The sequence below is a fragment of the Mangifera indica genome, chromosome 6, assembly GCF_011075055.1.
Source record: "Mangifera indica cultivar Alphonso chromosome 6, CATAS_Mindica_2.1, whole genome shotgun sequence".
Lineage (NCBI taxonomy): Eukaryota > Viridiplantae > Streptophyta > Magnoliopsida > Sapindales > Anacardiaceae > Mangifera > Mangifera indica.
This window is the reverse complement of record NC_058142.1, coordinates 6,247,761-6,266,324: the sequence shown is the minus strand read 5'-3', so window position 1 is coordinate 6,266,324 and position 18,564 is coordinate 6,247,761. Positions and strand designations below refer to the sequence as shown.

Here is an 18,564-nt window from a genome sequence, read left to right as displayed (position 1 = left end):
CCCACGCGAGCTGGCTGTGCGCTAGCTCCCTGCTAGGGGCGGGCGAACACTGCAATGCCGGCGTCACCACCCGCGCCGCACGATTGCAACTGGGAGACATGGTGATAGCTCTGATACCAAATGATACGAACCTTAGGAGAACCACACCTCAAAAGCTAGCTATTGAGATGGGAGAGCCCAAGGCCATATAAACCCCATATTAGTTACTCATACTTTCCAATGTGGGATCCAAGTCCCATACCTTGCATTTAGGATCGTAACATTAAACTCTATTAATTAAGTAATAGTATGAAGGAGTGAAATTACCATTGTATTTATACCTATTTCACTTTTTAAAATTATTATATAATTTTAATTAACAAAAATGAAAAATAATCTTTTAAATATCTAAATTATCAAAAAAACCACTTAATTTCTTTTCCTTTTTTGTCACCCCTTCTTCTTGTCTTCTTATAGTTAGTAATTCTTTGCCTTATGATGGTATATTAAATAGTAAATTGTGATTTTTTAAAAATATCAAAGGTATTTATGAAATTTTTTAAAGGGTTATTTGAATTAAAAAAAATGGGGGTCTTTTGGAAAATTGAAAATTTTTTCCTTTAATAGTTTTAAAAATGATAGTTACACCCTCAAAGAATTAAGTAGAATGAAATTGTGTTTTTTAAGTGTTAAATTGTTATGTTTAAAATGTTTAAGTCTGATAAAAAGTTGTTTTTTTTATTTTTAAAATTAATAAATAATAAAATTATTATTTTATTTTTTCATTGTAATTTTTTTAACTGAATTTAAGTTTGAGTGAAAAAAATATTTCTAGACCAAACCTTGGGTTAAAAAAATATTAATTATTGTATTTCTAATAATCACCAGTGATGGGTTCAACCTACAGTTGAAATGGCTCGAATTAGTCCGCTTAAAATATTTTGTCAACAGTTAGGTACATATATTTCACAATTTAACAAAAACATCCAAAATTTAAACAGATTTGAATTATTATTCTCTTAGGCAAGAAATTCCCTTTATTTCCACTAAAGCTACCACTATCCCAAAGAATTTGTTTTTGTGATTGTGAGCAAGGACTAACTGAACGTCCATGAGTGATGATGATGGAGGCATCTTTTTTCCCTTATCCGGAAAGATCCTATGGCCTCTTTGTTCTCATATTGTATGGCTCTAATTTCATTGCAAAACAAAAAGATTTTCATGCTTCCGTATCAAATTCGACAGACCCAATTGTTTTTTGTAGCCTGCCTTGTCACAATCGTTGGTGAGCCATAGAGTTGTACATTTTGCCTTTTCTTTCTAGGTCAAATAACTTGTTCCCACCCAATGTATAGTGTAATTCAAACTAATACTTGTTAATTTTCATAAACTTAAAGTCTTATCTATAAGCAATTTGGTGTTAAAATTTTTAGTTAGGATTAAAAATAAAATCATTATTTTGATAATAATATTAAAAAATATATAATTTATCATTTTTTTATTTTTAAGTTTTAAAAATTAATAATTTCACATTTGATTAAAGTTTTCGAACCCCCCACCCCTCCAAAACAAAAAGAAAAACCTTTTCTCTCCTCTCCAATGACATTTTTGACCACCAACCACCTCCATAAAACTCCTAAACCCATCTTTAGCAACCAGCTTGGTCTAGATTCGTCTAATCTAGATGAATCTAGACTAGGGTGGTGGCTGAAGATGAGTTAGAGAGTTTTGTAGAGGTCATCGGTGGTTGAAGATATTGTCGAAGAAGAGTGAAAAGAAAACCTTAGGTTTTGAGAGGAAATGTAACTTTTCAAAATTAATAAACTTTAACTAAGAGTGAGATTGTTACTTTTTAAAATTTAGAGGTGAAAAGTTAATAAATTATATTTTTTAATATTATTATCAAAATAATGATTTTATCTCTAATCTTAACTAAAAATTTTTATAAAAATTGATTCATGAGTAGGATTTTGGGTTTTTAAAAATTAGTAGGTATCAAAAAATTACATTATACCTTGGGTGGGACATAGTTGGTTGGCCTCCTTTTTTTTTTTGTTTGACATACTCCTCTACTAAATATAGTTAAAATTGAGTAAAACAGAGACTCAAACTCCCACCTACTAGTAATTTCACAACTAAACATTTACGTTTGAAGAAGCTTGGTTGGTTTACTCACTTTCCAAGAAGGTGCCATGTCAATTATTTTCTGCTGTTGACATTCCCGAGAAAGGCTCCAAGCTTTTGTACATGCAATGCACGTTTAAGATTCCCATCTTTCCTGCTTGTCTTTTCCACTTTCCACTTTCCACTTTCAAATTTCATTCAACAGGGAAAAAAAATGATTAAATTGCCCAGTTGAGCCACTGGATCCAAGGGCTCAAGATCAACTGAAAACAGAAAGTTCAAGAACCGTATTTTTAATAAATTGTGTATTAGGTATAATATTAGTATCAGTCATCAGTTATAGCATGTGAGATGAGATAGTTATTGAGGTATTATCAAAATTCAAAATTTTACAATATTAATTAAGTTTTTATTTTAACATTTTAGGTTTTTGTTTCGGAAACGTGTAGAGTGCATCAGACAAAGCCCAAGTCAAGTAGTTTATGTCTTGATGTAGTAAAAGAACTTCTCCAACTTTTGTCTGTTTATGAAGTGCCTAGACAAGGAGAGAAATATTAAAATGACACTGTATTTTGGTTAGACAGCTTTGGTGGGGTTGTTGAGGCGTGCCTAACTCGTAATCTTGTACCTTAAAAAGTCACTGGCTTTTAACGTTATATTAACATTTCGCCAAAATAGTCAAAGAAATTTGTTATCTTGGCGATAAAGGACTTTTGCTTTTACAGTTTAAATTACCATTTCTTACAAAGTCTTACACTGGGCGAGTTTTGGTTTGGTGGGTCAATTATATATAAAATAGCTGGGTTTGAGGTCTGTTCTTGCTGGAGTTGGTGAGGTCTTGTGAAGAAGGAGATGGGTTCCTTTGAAAAGCTTGCGAAGAGGGCTGTAAAGACAGATATGCCGATCATGGTTAAGGTTTTTATTCATAATTTAATCTGGGTTGTCTTTGCTTTTGTCAATTTATGAAAATTCAGCTTCCATATGTATGCATTTATCGTATGGGATGTAGAGCTTTGATGGGCTGTGCAAGATAGTGTTTATTGATTTGGTGACCGTTTTGGATTGTTTAATGCTTTTGCTCGGTTATGGATTCGTTATTTACATGAATATATGTGTATATATATCATATTGTATAGTGGGTGGAGAGAGAGCTTAGATGTTTGCATAGAAGCAAGAGAATGTTGTTTTTGATAGCTAAAGTGGGTTCTGTTTTTGTTTTCTCAGATACAGGAACTGATCCGAGGAGCACAAAATGCTGTATCTTTGGCTCAGGTTGGTTTTTTTATTTCTCAATGTCCCTGTTGTATTGTTTTATATTTGTATTGAGAAATGGAAAGGAAATGGTCTATTTCCCTTCTCCAATGTCCACTTGTTATATGAGACTGATTATTTTGGCCATTATAATGTGAAAATTGATTTTCTTCATCTTATAATGTGTTTAGTGCTGTCTATTGTGAAACTTTAGAAGTTGATTCGTGTGTTTTCCTTATAATTTTGCTTAGGAAGCACATTAGAAGAAAAATTGCATTTGCACATGGAGTTTTGAAAACCTAATTCAAGATGTGTGTGAACTTTTAAAGTGGTGGTGAAAACATGACTAGCGTTTCTGGGAACTTTGTCCAAGTTGCTTAACTTGAGACTCTAACTTTCAGTATGTATTCATTAAGGCATCAAGCGTAACTTCACCAGATTATGGCATTTTTTTATAGGAGTGTCAAATTTTTCTTCGTATGTGCTTTAGAAATAAAAATCTTTATGGTATTACATAAAAACTAGAATATCCGGTTTCTTATATGTGTGTTCATTTAGTTCTTTGTTTTTTTGTTGGCTTAAAATATCAGTTAAGCCTGTTATAGTTGGTTTGTGACCCTTGGTTTCTCTTGACCTATAAGATATTCTATTGAAGGTATGAAGCATCTTACCCTTTGATCTAAATGTGCTGTAGGGGGTCGTTTACTGGCAGCCTCCCAAAGAGGCATTAGACAAGGTTAAAGAACTTGTATGGGACCCTACAATTAGTAAATATGGTGCTGATGAAGGTCTTCCTGAACTGAGAGCAGCATTGACTAAAAAGGTATACCTTCCAAGTATTTAGTAAATATTTTCACTTGAGAATCTAAGTGGTATTGATTGTCGGTATCCAAGAAGATGAAGCTTTTTGCTGCTTTGGAAAACTTACAATTGTGTCCTAGCGGGTTTCATGTTTTAGTATGATGGTAACTTCTAGTAGATCATGCTGATCAAACTCTGTTCCACTAAGGGCTGTATTTTTGGGTGGTTTTGTTGCTTTGAATTCTAATCCGACCCAATTCCGAAAGGTGTTCTGTCATGTCATAATTTGAAATCTGCATTCTTGTGTATGCTCATGTGACTGGAAATCAGTAAAATCTTGCAAGTTAATTATTTTCCCTTTCTTTTGCAGTTGCAACAGGAAAACAACTTGCACAAATCTTCGGTGATGGTTACCGCAGGTGCAAATCAGGTGACTGAAAAAGTCCAGAATTCATGTTGATTTTCTCATTGAGGGATTGTAAAATTGAATTTGAGAGTTGAATCTATTTATAAATATTTAGGTTTAGAAAGGTACTGTATTTAAATTTGGTCGCTTGAATATATGCTCTACTCAACTCTTTTCATCTTGTAACTGCAGCGATAAGGAGAAGGACCAATTTGTGCAACTTAGTGCTAGAGTTGATATATTTCACCTTCTCTTGATCCCTTACTGCTACCAGCTTAATGTGCTTAATTCTTCTGTATTCTGGGTGTTCTTTCTGCATTCAGAACCTAGTTTATCTGTAAAACATCTTATTGATTAAAATTATAATTTAATCCCATCCTCCAAGCACAGCAATATAACCTCTTGAAAAGGACCTTAGCTTGCAATCTGAATGACTATATGCTACTATTGAAGCTAATATTTGAATTCTATGATTAGTTGGTTGGGATAGTCCTAAATGCTGTGGAAGACTGAACAATAAAATGAATTCAGTTGTGTGTCTTCAGCAATTTATTTAAGATCTCTGCCCAGTAAATTTTGTTGTTTATGTCCATTTCCCCCTGATTGTGCTAATCATCTGGTTACATTACATCCCTGGAGCTATTTTTTAGATTGAATAGTGAGTTTTGAATATAACAAAGATGATGATTCTATTGCCTTTGTTGAATTATTGGTGAATTTTTTGAATTTCAGTTACTCATTCTTGGGGAACATAAAGATGAATTATAAGTTTTAATAAAAAATAATTTTATTTATGTTTCTCTTTCATGGCTAAGTGCATGAATTCCTTGATATTTTAAAGATATATGTTGTAAATTAACCAATCTAATGGCAGGCATTTGTGAACATTGTTCTTACGTTATGTGATGCGGGAGATTCTGTAGTTATGTTTGCCCCATACTATTTCAATGCCTATATGTCCTTCCAGATGACAGGCGTCACTAAGATACTTGTTGGTCCTGGTAATCCTAGGACACTTTATCCTGATGCAGGTGAGAAGCTTCAGAAATTTCATTGTTTAATAGCATGTAATTCTGTGGCAGAAATTGTTTTTGCTAAGCGACAATGTAGCATCTTAGTTAATTTTTGTTATTTTGTCAGATAACCTTATTTCTGGTCTCCTTAGTCTTCAATTGTCGTCATGCAGTTGGTTTTAGTGAAACTTTTGACATTTGGAGTTGGACTTTGTGGAGACCTTTCATTTCTCTGATTTGTGTGGCAAAATACCAATGGATATTTTGTTTCTTGATTTATGACAACTTATTAGAAGGATCCGTTTTCAGTGTATGCATAATACTGCACATCTAAGTATTATTGATTAAAATGGCAGTGCAGCATTAAAGCGCATTTATCTCAAGCCATATCTCTTATTTTCTTTATGTAACATGTCTTTGTTCAGTTCATTTATTTGTATGGCTGTCACTTTTCAGACTGGTTAGAGAAGACGTTGGAAACTGAACCAACCCCAAAGCTTGTTACTGTCGTTAATCCTGGCAACCCATCTGGTACCTACATTCCAGAGCCTCTCCTAAAGGTCTGCCTCTTTCTCTGTGTCTATGCATGCTCACACATAAAATAACAAAAGAAAATTTTATATTTGAAATTTACCTGCCTAGTTTTGCACCTGCTTCTGAAATTACTGAATGTGTAGCTGCTGACAGTTCTTGAAGAGATCAATCCATTTTTCTTTTATGGTGATTTCTTTTAACTAGGTGCTTTCTTTTTTTTGAGCAGAGGATTTCAGATCTATGCAGAGCTGCTGGAGCTTGGCTTGTGGTAGATAACACATATGAGTAAGTGTCTTCTGTTTTTGTTTCTGATGATTGAAATAACGGCATTCTCTCAAGTTAGAATCTTTGTGCTGTGTTCAATAACAACCTCATGAATATCATGGAAGAGTTAGTGGCTTGTTTGTTTGTAATAAGAAGGCTGACAAAATGCATATAAAGTACGCAGTTGGTTTACTAACAAGGATGTGTTTTTCATATAATTTGACAAATTGAGGTTGTTCTGGCATGGCTGCAAGTTTTGAAACTCATCATAATTAAATCTGCAGCTTGAAATGGTGGTTCACTTAAACAAATCTCTGAACCACTGGTATTAGACAAACTGTATGGAACAGGTGCATCTGACAAGTCTATTGACCAATTATGATGCTTGAAGGGCATCATAGACTTGAATTGTGTTTAGTGAAATTGAAAGGCATAATCTTCTGACGCTTTATAAATATAATTCATAAATTATGCCCATCCGTTCATTAGACACACTTCAATTCTAGGAATGAGAAACTTTTGATTATTATATTAGACTCAACAACGTTGTCTGCAGGTATTTCATGTATGATGGTCTAAAACACTCGTGCATTGAAGGGAATCACATAGTGAACATCTTCTCCTTCTCAAAGGCCTATGGAATGATGGGATGGCGAGTTGGATATGTAAGTGGCAATTCAGAATCTTATGTTTATTGTTATAGGGAAATCAAATTGTTTTAGAAATTGAATGCATTTCTTTTCTGACTTTTTGAGGGTACCTGTAAAACTGGAAGTATTATTTCACCAACTTCATGATTTTCTATGCTTTTTATTTGGGGTGCAAAAGTTTGTGGATCAACTCTGAGCTAAATGCTGAATACATGCAGATAGCATACCCATCAGAAGTGGAGGGCTTTGGAACTCAACTTCTCAAAATTCAGGACAATATACCAATCTGTGCTACAATAATTTCACAGTATCTAGCCCTATATTCATTAGAAACGGGGCCAAAGTGGGTGACAGAACGGGTGACAGATCTTGTGAAGAACAAAAAAATCATTTTAGAAGCCCTGTCTCCATTGGGAGAAGATGCAGTGAGAGGCGGAGAAGGTGCAATTTACTTGTGGGCAAGGCTTCCAGAGAAATACCGTGATGACGACGCGGTTGTTCACTGGCTTGCTCATAAGCATGGGGTGATTGTGATCCCAGGAGGCGCATGCGGTTGCCCCGGGCATTTGAGAATCTCCTTTGGTGGCTTGGCAGAAGCCGATTGTAGATTCGCTGCCGGTAGGCTGAGGACAGGCTTAGAAGAGCTCGTCAGAGACGGCATGGTTCAGTAGTTCGATTGAATATAGAAATGGTAAATCCATAACCATTTGCCAGTCTGCGTAACTTCACATCTCATCTGGTGCATTTGAATTATTGCGTAATTTTATATTGGGAAAATGCTTCTCGCAAATGCATGTATAAATCATACACAGCCTTAACTGATTTAATACATGCAGAACGCTTTTAAATGATATATATGAACGAAAATGGTAGCAGAGATCTTTTGGTATGTGATTTTACCTTTTTGTTAAAATTTAAAGAAACGCAAAAAATAAAAAAATATGTTTAATAATTTATTAATATTTATTAAAGACAATAAACACTTTGCGTTTATTTAAAATGAAATTACCGGTGACACAACCGATTATGATAGAAAGTTATCAATGACATTTGTATTCTCACGTTGAGTCAATATATTTCAAATGAAATTGCATAAAAATGATATATTTTTTGTTGAAATTATATTAAAATAGTATAATTTAACTAAAATCATATCGTTAATTTTGACTATAATCACACGATTTCGATACAATTATAATTATAATTTTTATTATAATGGTATGATTACGAATTTTAGACTAATGAAAGTTAAGAGTACTTAGATATTTATGCTTATATTTTTTTCAAAATTTTTGTATTTCGTTCAAAATCCTAAATTATAATATCATAAAATATCATATAAATATTAGGATTAAAAGAAAATCCTATAAAGATATCAATCTTTATTCTTTAATAATTATGTTTTGATTCCAAAGAAATCCATGGACTAAAGCTTCAATTTCAAATTTCATAAGGCTTTTTCCACAACCCGACCCGAACCCATTTCTTCCCACCCATTTTATAACCGCAAACACTAATCCAGTCATTTCACATTCTCCTTCTTCCCTCCCTCAACCACTTAAAACGTCGCCGTCACACCTTGACAGCGTCTTCAAATCTGATCCATAATTTTACGGCAAATGAAGCCCTAGATCTTGGGGAAATTTCAGAGACAATGGTGGGGACAAATTCACTGGTGGGTTTGCAGGATCACTTGAAGCTAGCGAGAGAGTACGCACTCGAAGGACTGTACGACACTTCAATTATCTTCTTCGACGGCGCCATTGCTCAGATCAACAAGTAATTTTGCAATTTTGCTCAATCTTTCGTTAATACATACACTAAAAACCCACTCTCTGTTCGCTGTGTTAGCTGGTTACTACCGCTGCTTTGATTTTTTTCTCTACTTTTAAGGGTTTAGGGTTATTTTTTGGGGTAATTTTAAATATTGAGCTGGGTTGTTCTGAAATTTAAGCTTGCTAGTTTTTATTGTATTTTTGGAATTTTTATTTTTTAAAGTGGAATAGTTAAAAATAGTTAATTTTTGGTGAAGAATTTCATTTGGGTATTTTTTTTTTAAAGTAACGAGTAAATAATTTTAAATTATTAACGTTTACCATATAAAGTTCATTTCCGTATTAAGTCCAATTATAAAATTATTATAAATTTCAAAAAAATTATAAAATTATTATAATTTTTTGTTTCTGATTTGTTTGATTGAAAATTAGATTAATTGAAATTGGGGAAAATATATTTCTTCATTAAAGTTAGAGTTTTTAAGTGAAGGCCTAAACCATTGTTTTAATCTTAGGCACCTGAACACGCTTGATGACCCATTAGTACGTGCAAAATGGATGAATGTGAAGAAGGCCCTGTCTGAGGAAACAGAGGTTGTGAAGCAGTTGGATGCTGAGAGAAGGTCGTTCAAGGAAATGCCTGTGGGCAGACGCCCTTCTTCACCGCCTATTCATGCTAAATCATCATTTGTTTTCCAACCATTAGATGAGTACCCTACTTCCTCAGGGGGCCCAATTGATGATCCTGATGTTTGGAGGCCACCTAGTCGAGACACAACAAGTAGGAGACCTTCAAGGGCTGGTCAAGTTGGTATGAGGAAATCACCCCAGGATGGGACTTGGGCTCGTGGTGCTACTAACAGAACCGGTACCACTGCTCGTGGTGGAAAGACAGCTGGTTCTAGTCGGGGTACCTCAGGAGTTAGAGCGTCAACTACTGGAAAGAAAAGCACTAATACAGGAAAATCTAGCAAGACAGATTCAGTGGTAGGTTATAACTTCTAATGTACTTTCTGTAATTGAAGTTTATGTTCTGGTTTTGAGTTTTTACTGACTCTAGAGTTTGGGTTTCGGATATAAGTCTACATGATTTAATTGTGCATTGAATTTAGTGCTAGTGATGCATCAAGTTAAAATTTTGCACAAGGAAAAAGTCTGGTTGAACTTTTTTGGCAGTCATTTGTAAAGAATTCCCAAGTCATTTTGTTTGTGATTGAAGTTACTGTAGTTTTGTATTTTGGTTTTTGTGTTTCATGATCAATATGGATATTGTTCTTGATGATTCAGTGGCCGTTTTTATTTTTTAGTTGGCTAGATAGCCAACAAAGTTTAGTGGGATTCTTGATTGGACAGCTTTAGCCTGTGAAACACCTCAATGGTATTTCCTAGTTATAAAGATATTTTAAGTGGTGCCTGAAACTTTATCATTTGAATTTGTTGTTATTTTATCTTAAATTATATATTCTGATTACGAGTTTGCTTGTGCGATTGTCAGAATGGTGACTCTGAAGATGGAAGATCAAAAAAGCTACAGTATGAGGGACCTGATCCAGATTTGGCTGCAATGCTTGAAAGGGATGTCTTGGAAACCACTCCTGGTGTGCGATGGGATGATGTTGCTGGTCTGAATGAAGCAAAGAGACTTCTAGAGGAAGCTGTTGTGCTTCCTTTGTGGATGCCTGAATATTTTCAGGTATTTTTGAAGGATGAAGATGAGTTGTTTACCATGTAGTATTTTTTTTTCCAGTGGTGCTATCTTTCAACATTTAGGTGCTCTTTTGTCAATGGAAAAATCACTTTATTGAGTTGATTTTCCATTTGTTGGAAAGAGTACAAGCAGCATAAAAGATGTATGGAATATGATCGTTTGTTTAGCCTAACCAAATCATTAGTATTTGAAGTTCTATTACTGTTTTAAATTTCTAGTGGAAATGGACAAATTTGGTTGGAATGCATATGTTGGGTAGCAAAAGCTTTTATAATAAGATATGATGGAGGGTCTGAAATTTAAAGTGGGTTATGTTGTTGCCCTACATTCCTGAAAATTTGGCATAATCATTAAATTTCCTCACATTAGACAATTACTTGCCACATGCTAGATTGAATTAGTGCCAAAATAGACCATTTTTGAAAAAAAGAGCTGATTGATTTTTTGCTTGCAGGGAATTAGGAGGCCATGGAAAGGGGTGCTTATGTTTGGTCCACCTGGAACAGGAAAGACACTTCTGGCTAAAGCAGTTGCTACTGAGTGTGGCACCACATTTTTCAATGTATCTTCTGCTACGTTAGCCTCAAAGTGGCGTGGAGAGAGTGAGCGCATGGTGCGGTGCTTGTTTGATTTGGCAAGAGCTTATGCACCAAGCACAATATTTATTGATGAGATTGATTCTCTTTGTAATGCTCGAGGGTAAGCTTATTGTTCTATAGTTTTCAATATTATTATATTTCTAATTAGATGATTTTTTTTTGAAAGTCCTCTTATGTTTTATCCCTGCATCATGATCATGTTAGGTGCTCATACTTCTGCATTTTTTTTTTATAAATGGCCAAAACATGCGGTTCTTTAAGCTGTTACTTTACATTTTTTTTAAACTCGCATTCTCTCTGTCAATACAGTATTAGTCTCCATATGCCCTTCAAATCATATACAAGGAGATATTCTCTTTAAAATGTGTTGTTGTTTCATATATATTTGGTAATGCTGACAGTATAAATGAACTATTTTGTTTAGTGCATCAGGTGAGCATGAATCATCCAGACGGGTGAAATCTGAACTTCTAGTTCAGGTGGATGGTGTAAGTAATTCAGGCACTAATGAAGATGGCAGCCGTAAAATTGTGATGGTTTTGGCAGCAACTAACTTCCCATGGGACATAGATGAAGCTCTGAGGTTAGCCTTTTTCATAATTTGTCTAAATTTGGAATTTCATTTGCTGTTTGGCTTCTTATGCCTTTTCTACTGGGCTATCATGTGAGATTTGTCACTTAGATGTGACCTGCAATAGTTAATTTGTCCATAATTCAATGCAGGAGGAGGCTGGAAAAGCGTATATATATTCCTCTTCCTAATTTTGAGAGTCGTAAGGAGCTTATTCGGATTAATTTGAAAACTGTTGAGGTAATGAATATTGACAATCTGTAAATATTCTTATAAGAACATATTATAGGATGAATTTACCTTAACTCATTTAAAATTTGTGGTTCTAAAGATGTAAGCCCTTTATATTTTATGAAACGATTGATGGTGGCATAAGAACATTGCTGATCAATATGTAAACTTAAAAAGACCATGTGAAGTATTCAGCTGGTTGTTTGGCTTTATGACCCACTTTACTAAATCTTTGAAATGACGGATGCACGGGTAGGAAATTTCTAAGATCAGATGTTTCTTTGGGAGATCATTTTTAGAAAGATCTTTCATGGTTATATGCTGCAAATTTATAGATGAAATCCACCATTGCATGCTACCACAACAATTTTGGATTATCCTGTAATGTCTTTTAGGCTAATGAGTCTAAAATCTCCTCACACCTTAAGTTTTCGCCAATTTGTTGTTTGTACTTATATTTTGCATTAGGGACCAAGTGCCCTTGTTATTTCTTATGGTAAGTATGTTTATATCCATGATGATCTTTTTCGTCATTAGAACATACAAATTACATGTGATCTACATTCTTAATTTGAGCAACACTTAACTAACGACATGTATACATATCAGGTGGCACCAGATGTAGATATTGATGAAGTGGCTCGTCGAACAGAAGGATATAGTGGAGATGATTTGACAAATGTTTGCCGTGATGCATCCTTGAATGGCATGAGACGCAAAATTGCAGGAAAGACACGTGATGAGATTAAGAACATGTCTAAGGATGAGATCTCAAAGGACCCTGTTGCCATGTGCGACTTTGAAGAAGCACTAACAAAGGTACAACGAAGCGTTTCTCAAGCTGATATTGAAAAGCATGAGAAGTGGTTTCAAGAATTTGGATCAGCATAAGATAGAAAAAGGATTGTTAAAAGTGGATAGATTTGTTGTTGTCCGATATCAATTTGGTGGGTGATTGTTTCTGATGTTTTCTGCTTTCACTAGTGTGATGATTGATTGATTCATTGGCTATAAATGAAGCGTTCACAATGCCCTTATTTTTGTGTTATCTTTAAGGTTCATATATAACCTCACCCGATGTAATGTAACATGAAGATGTTTGCTTATCAGTAAACCTGAACTCTTTCAATTTCGTACCTTTTTTTTTTCTGACCCAAATGAATGGAAAGTTAATGATCTTGTTTACTTTTTATTGCTTTGAGTTGATTATGTAATGAATTTTGGATCCCAATACATGTAGTGTAGCATTCTCGACTTTCTTTTTTGTGTTGTAAACTTCAGACATACTTTGTTTCTTATCTTGTCTACATCATCAGTTTGTAGACCGATGACTAAATATGAAATGTATGTCCCTAAGAAAACTTCTGTGCCTTTAACTCGAGCCTGGGGGATGGGCTTTTTAATAGGGTTGTGTGCCTTTAACTTGAACTTGAGGGATGGGCTTTTTAATAGGGTTGGATTTAAATCAAGTTAGTTTGAGTTAGAAAATAAGTTTGGCTTGAACAAGTTTGAAATGAGTTCGGTTTAAACAAATTAGAGCTTAAACTTGAGTTTTGGGGTGTTTAACTCATCAAGTTGGTGAATTTAAAAAATTTTTGATACAAATAAATTAAAATAATGTTATTTTGATTAATATGTATTAAAATATTGTTATTTATTATACTGAATTTAGCATAAAGTTTAGTTCAAGTTTGATCTTAATCCGAATTTGAACTTGACAATTTCCAAGTAAGTCGGGTTTGAAAAACTTTGATCCCTTCCCTAATCTTTAATTTGTCTTGCCGAGTAGAAAGCCTTGTACAAGCAAAAACATGAAGACGGCTATTAAATTAGTTCATTCTTGTTTTCCACCACCAAATTTGTCCCCAGCAGTTGTGATTTCCCACAGCTTCCATTGCTTGACTCGCCCCATCATTATTTACTGCATACGTTTTGATTTTCATCAATAAAATATTGTAGATATCACCATCCGACTAATAATTTACATTAAATAAGATGGCAACTTAGGTACTTTTTATCAAATGCACTCTTAGGGTTTGAAAATCTATCACTGATACCCATTTAAATCACCAAATGAACCCTTAAATTTTAATAAATTTTGCTGGTACGCTTTTACCGACACTAATGGTAACATAAAGATATTAGAAACTTAGAACAAGGGGTAACATCAAATTAGAAACTTAGGGGTGCACGATGACAGATTTTTTTTTTCAATGTATAATGTACGTATTAAGCTGTTTGATCAAGACAATGTATTTAAAACAAGAGAAGAAAGAAGATTTTAAAAATTAGAAGAGTAAACTACATTTTCCTAACCAAGGTTGTTAACATAACTAAAATTTTCCCACCTAAAGTCAAGCAACGTTGAAACTAATGGTTTAAAGGGCAAAATAGTAATTTTATGATCCAAAAATTAAAAAAAAAAAAAAAACCCTTTTACAAATTTAACTTTAACATTTTAAATATAATAGTTTAACATTTTTACAAATTTGAAAACCTGCAATTTAGTTCCTAAAACCTTAGCCACCATTTTATTGTAATCTCAACATCATCGACAGTGAGGTTGATATCAAATGGAGTAAAAAAGGTTGATATTGGTGAGATGAGTTGTCAAAAGTCATAGTTGACTTTAAATGGAGCCAAAAAGAAGGAGATCGATATGTGGCAAATTTTGACAAAAATTCATCAAGAAAATAATGATATTGATAGGATAATGAATTGGAGTTGATGATATCAACACCTAAAGAATTTGTGGAAGTCAAATAAACATCGAATGGAGCTGAAAAGGAGGAGATCAATGTTTGAGATATACTATAGGACTTTCGTCAACACAAAATGAACAAAAAACAATGATATCGATGGGGGAATGAGTTGAAAGTGGAGAGATTGGTGCTATAAGTGTGTATGAAAGTCGAATCACCAATGAAAATAAGTTGTCAAAACAAGAATGTTGATTGGACTCTAAGGAAGAAGAGGGCAGAGTGAAAGAAATTAAGAAGAAAAGAGTTTTAATCTAAATTTAATATTTAAGGTTTTTTAAAATTTTATTAATTTGAGATGTTATAGTAATTTGGAAAAGTGAAATTATTAGGGATAAGGATTTTTTTTTTTTAAATAATGGTTTGATTTTGGGTGGGAAATTATAATTTATTCTGTCAAGGTGGAAAAGTTCGTATTTAGAATATTGGGAGGCAAACATTAATTTTTTCAAATTAAAAAGGCAAAAAAGAATTGGAATGACTTCAAGTCCAAGGCGATTTTATTCCACATTATAAAAGCTGTGGAAAACCGAATTCATCAACTTTTCTCCACCCATAACAATGGAACGCTTCACTTTGAAGCATTCCCCTTTCATAATTTCTCTCCATCTTCTTCTGTTCTCTCTCTTCATCTTCAATCTCTCGGTCCCTGCTGCAGCAGAAAGTATGCATTTTATGTATAAATACATATGCTTTAACAATCTTTACTTTTTACAGGGTCCTGGTTAATAATACTGAGGATTTCATTTGTGTTACAAGTGTAGGTTGTGCAGATGTAGATTGTGGGCAAGGAACATGTAAAGATTCCAATTCCTCAGGGCTCGGTTTTGAATGTGACTGTAACACCGGCTGGAAGAAGATTCAGATTGGTCCCTTGACCTTCCCTTCTTGTGTTCTTCCTAACTGTGAGTTGTCTTCTTCTCTTTCTTTTTTCTGTATTCGGGAGAAAGAGTGGCTTGATGATGAAATCTTGGCGTTTAATTCTGAAATTTGAAGTAAAATTAGGATAAAAAGGAATGTGCTTTTGAAATTTAAAATGTTTATAAAGTTAGTTTCTAAAAATAATCCTTCTTTGGTAAAATTAATGGGGTAACGCAGATTATGGTGGGGTAAAATGATTATTAACTTATTCCAAAGGAGGATATTTGTCATTTCTGAGAATTAGGGGAAATTCTGCTAATTGATTAAAACTCAGAGGGTTGCATAAAAACTATACCTTTGGTTATTCATTTTTAAAGCCTATCCCAAACTTTGATGTCATCTTTTAAATTTAAAAACTTTATTTTTTTAAAACCAATTTATCAATTTCTATACTGACTTAATGTTATCAATTTGATTTGATTATAAATTATTATTTTGTTTTTTCAGTGAAATTACAAAAAATGATGTTATTATATAGTACAAATATCAATTATCAATATATTTTTATTTTTAATTAAAATTATAACTATATCCTAAAATAATTTTAAATATTAATTATAATTACATTGTTTATTATTTTTTCCTTTTTAATTTCTTCTTTCTCCTCCCCACTTCCTTTGTCTTCAGCACCACCATTAACACAATCTCACCACCACCCCTAAACCCTTATCCATCGTCTCATTCACCAACACCATGACAACCACTACAGGCTACACCATCATTTTGTTGTTTTTAAATGTATTAAAGAAAACAGAAAGTGGGTTCAAAAACATAAACCGATAACAACCTAAGCTTACCCTGTCAAAAGGTAGAACTACAAGGAACTAGCAAGGTAAAGACCGGCACTCAACTACAAGTACCTACTGTCACTTCTCTTGAGTTTCTATCATAGTTCGTACAATGATATAGTGTTTGTGTTTTCCATCATTTCGTTATTGTCAATTCTTCATGTCAAACTCATTGAGTAAACTCACTAATTTCCCTAGACACAACTCAAAATCAAGCTCACTGGTTCCTAGCCTAGTAACTCCACTTGGATTCGATTATTGTTTTCCCAATCCATGGTCTAGTGTTTGCGTTTGCTGTGATGAAAAAATGGAGAAGTCAATAAAAATTGGTTGGTGAATGAAGTTGAGATGTAGAGGGTTTAGGGAAGAAGAAATGGAGGTGGAAAAAGATAAAGAAAGAGTGAGGGGGAGATAGAAATAAAAAGGGAGGGAGGAAAGATTTCATAATTCAAGACATGTTAGAATTTTAAAAAATTAACGATTTTCATTAACAAAATTAGTAGATAGGTATAAAAATAAATTTTTTAAACTTAGAAGATAAAACAAAATTATAAAAACAATTTTATTAGTTTTAGCTTTTAAAATGTGATTAAGAATTAAGATTAACATAATTATAATTGATGAAATATTATTTGCAGGTTCAGTAGACCTTCACTGTAACAATGCTTCTTCACCAACTCCATCTCTGCCTCAATTAAACGGTAGGTTAGTACAATTAAATGTTAGAAATGTACTCTATCATATAATGTTTTGCTTTATATTGCATAATGCTTAATAAAATACTATATTATTATTATTTTTATGTTGTATTATATTTGGAGTATGTTTCCAATAAAATGCTATGTTGTATTCCAAAATATTGTTAATTAAACATTATTTTTTCATTAAGATTAATGTTGTAATTAAAATATTTAATTTTGTTTGACAGCTTGTCTTCTTGTATGGTGTGGAAAAGGAAATTGTGTTGCCAATGGAACTGGATACGCATGCCAGTGCAACCAGGGAGCCTCTAATTTGTTCAACAACCCAGCCTGGGCCTGTTTTGACGACTGTAAGTCACTTCCCCTCTTCTATATAGTTCCGATCATAGTTATCAATATCTTACGATATATAATATATATATTACGATATGATAGGATAAGATACATATAAAAAAAGATAAATACTTTAAAGTATATTGAATTAACACGATACAATTAACGTATCATATGAAACAAATTACTGATACAGAATAATATATATATATTTTAAAAATAATAATATAATAAATATGTATATTATTATTTTAAATTTTCAAAAGTGTTTGTGATATTTTTTAAAATAATGAAATATTGATTATATTTTTTATTATTTTATTTTTTAAAAGATATATCCTATGTAATGATACGATATACAAAATATAATATAAATAATTAAGTTTTTGATATAATATATAATATAATATATAATTTGACTAGCATAATTTTAATATAAGAGTTTGTCTTTCTGTTCCAGGCTCATTTGGGGGAGATTGTTTTGCCCTTGGGTTGGGCCTATCGCCACCACCTCCAAAGAACTCGGGATCCCCAGGGGAAGTTGGTAAATATTTAATTTTTTTATAAAATTTCAAAATTGTTGGTAATGTTTGTTTATACAGATTATTTTTCTGTGATATAGGAGCTCCTCCGGCAAGAAATCTTCGAGCACTAACCATGATGCTGTTAGCCATAACTATTATGGCATGGTTTTAGAGATTTTGATTATGATTATGACAAAATTTTATTAGAACTTTTGCTTATAATTAAGGATTAATGATCCCTCATCCTTATATAAACCAATAATGTTTGAGATTAGCTCAGTGGCCTCGTATATTTATGTCCAGTAAAAAAGTATTACTCAATACCTCACAACCAAATTAATGAATGTGTCTGAATATATAAATACATATGGAAAATGTGAAAAATTTTCAATGAAGATCATGATATTCTGTAACTAAAAGTCGACACAGCATGTGCTCAGAGAAGTCCGCGGATGTTCTATTATCATCAAAGCAGTTTTCAAAATGCTTTCTACCACAATCTCATCTCTTGTTTGTTGTGTAGCTTGCTTCTTTACAACTTTTTTAAATATTTATTATAAAGTTTTCTTTCTGCATGTGCATGCAACTGAAAACAAGAACCTTGTTCTCAGTTCTTGTACGTTCGCCCTACC

At 33.1% G+C, this 18,564-nt stretch overlaps 3 protein-coding genes across 4 annotated transcripts; all 3 read left to right on the top strand.

Annotated features, from left to right (window-relative positions):
* Window positions 1-2,787: 2,787 nt before the first annotated feature.
* Window positions 2,788-7,875, top strand: LOC123219152 (aromatic aminotransferase ISS1). Of its 2 annotated transcripts, none has more exons than XM_044640918.1 (9): window positions 2,788-3,012; window positions 3,328-3,375; window positions 4,049-4,177; window positions 4,526-4,585; window positions 5,436-5,592; window positions 6,031-6,134; window positions 6,335-6,393; window positions 6,929-7,037; window positions 7,241-7,875. In XM_044640918.1, exons 1-9 carry the CDS (start codon window positions 2,956-2,958, stop codon window positions 7,691-7,693), a joined length of 1,176 nt encoding a protein of 391 aa, XP_044496853.1. In that variant the 5' UTR covers window positions 2,788-2,955; the 3' UTR covers window positions 7,694-7,875. The 2 variants fall into 2 exon arrangements, with proteins under 2 accessions (XP_044496853.1, XP_044496852.1); XM_044640917.1 differs by having other exon boundaries at window positions 2,790-3,018.
* A 667-nt stretch (window positions 7,876-8,542) lies between these two features.
* LOC123219563 (katanin p60 ATPase-containing subunit A1) lies at window positions 8,543-13,042 on the top strand. The gene is made up of 7 exons (XM_044641570.1): window positions 8,543-8,801; window positions 9,313-9,784; window positions 10,293-10,490; window positions 10,960-11,204; window positions 11,529-11,687; window positions 11,828-11,915; window positions 12,516-13,042. Exons 1-7 carry the CDS (start codon window positions 8,677-8,679, stop codon window positions 12,795-12,797), a joined length of 1,569 nt encoding a protein of 522 aa, XP_044497505.1. The 5' UTR covers window positions 8,543-8,676; the 3' UTR covers window positions 12,798-13,042.
* A 2,148-nt stretch (window positions 13,043-15,190) lies between these two features.
* LOC123219599 lies at window positions 15,191-18,327 on the top strand. Its single transcript, XM_044641605.1, has 6 exons — window positions 15,191-15,329; window positions 15,430-15,570; window positions 17,013-17,075; window positions 17,303-17,425; window positions 17,869-17,952; window positions 18,031-18,327. The coding sequence occupies exons 1-6, from the start codon at window positions 15,227-15,229 to the stop codon at window positions 18,102-18,104; spliced, it is 588 nt and encodes a 195-aa protein (XP_044497540.1). The 5' UTR covers window positions 15,191-15,226; the 3' UTR covers window positions 18,105-18,327.
* Window positions 18,328-18,564: the final 237 nt, after the last annotated feature.

What these genes read in the sequence shown, in the direction of transcription:
- LOC123219152 (XM_044640917.1), top strand. Translation starts at nt 2,956, where the DNA reads ATGGGTTCCTTTGAAAAGCTTGCGAAGAGGGCTGTAAAGACAGATATG. An exon ending in GTGGTAGATAACACATATGA is followed by an intron (nt 6,394 to 6,928) that starts GTAAGTGTCTTC and finishes CGTTGTCTGCAG; the next exon opens with GTATTTCATGTATGATGGTC. An exon ending in TGGGATGGCGAGTTGGATAT is followed by an intron (nt 7,038 to 7,240) that starts GTAAGTGGCAAT and finishes GAATACATGCAG; the next exon opens with ATAGCATACCCATCAGAAGT.
- LOC123219563 (XM_044641570.1), top strand. Translation starts at nt 8,677, where the DNA reads ATGGTGGGGACAAATTCACTGGTGGGTTTGCAGGATCACTTGAAGCTA. An exon ending in GCCATTGCTCAGATCAACAA is followed by an intron (nt 8,802 to 9,312) that starts GTAATTTTGCAA and finishes TTTTAATCTTAG; the next exon opens with GCACCTGAACACGCTTGATG. An exon ending in GGATGCCTGAATATTTTCAG is followed by an intron (nt 10,491 to 10,959) that starts GTATTTTTGAAG and finishes TTTTGCTTGCAG; the next exon opens with GGAATTAGGAGGCCATGGAA.
- LOC123219599 (XM_044641605.1), top strand. Translation starts at nt 15,227, where the DNA reads ATGGAACGCTTCACTTTGAAGCATTCCCCTTTCATAATTTCTCTCCAT. An exon ending in TTCTTGTGTTCTTCCTAACT is followed by an intron (nt 15,571 to 17,012) that starts GTGAGTTGTCTT and finishes TATTATTTGCAG; the next exon opens with GTTCAGTAGACCTTCACTGT. An exon ending in CTGGGCCTGTTTTGACGACT is followed by an intron (nt 17,426 to 17,868) that starts GTAAGTCACTTC and finishes TTTCTGTTCCAG; the next exon opens with GCTCATTTGGGGGAGATTGT.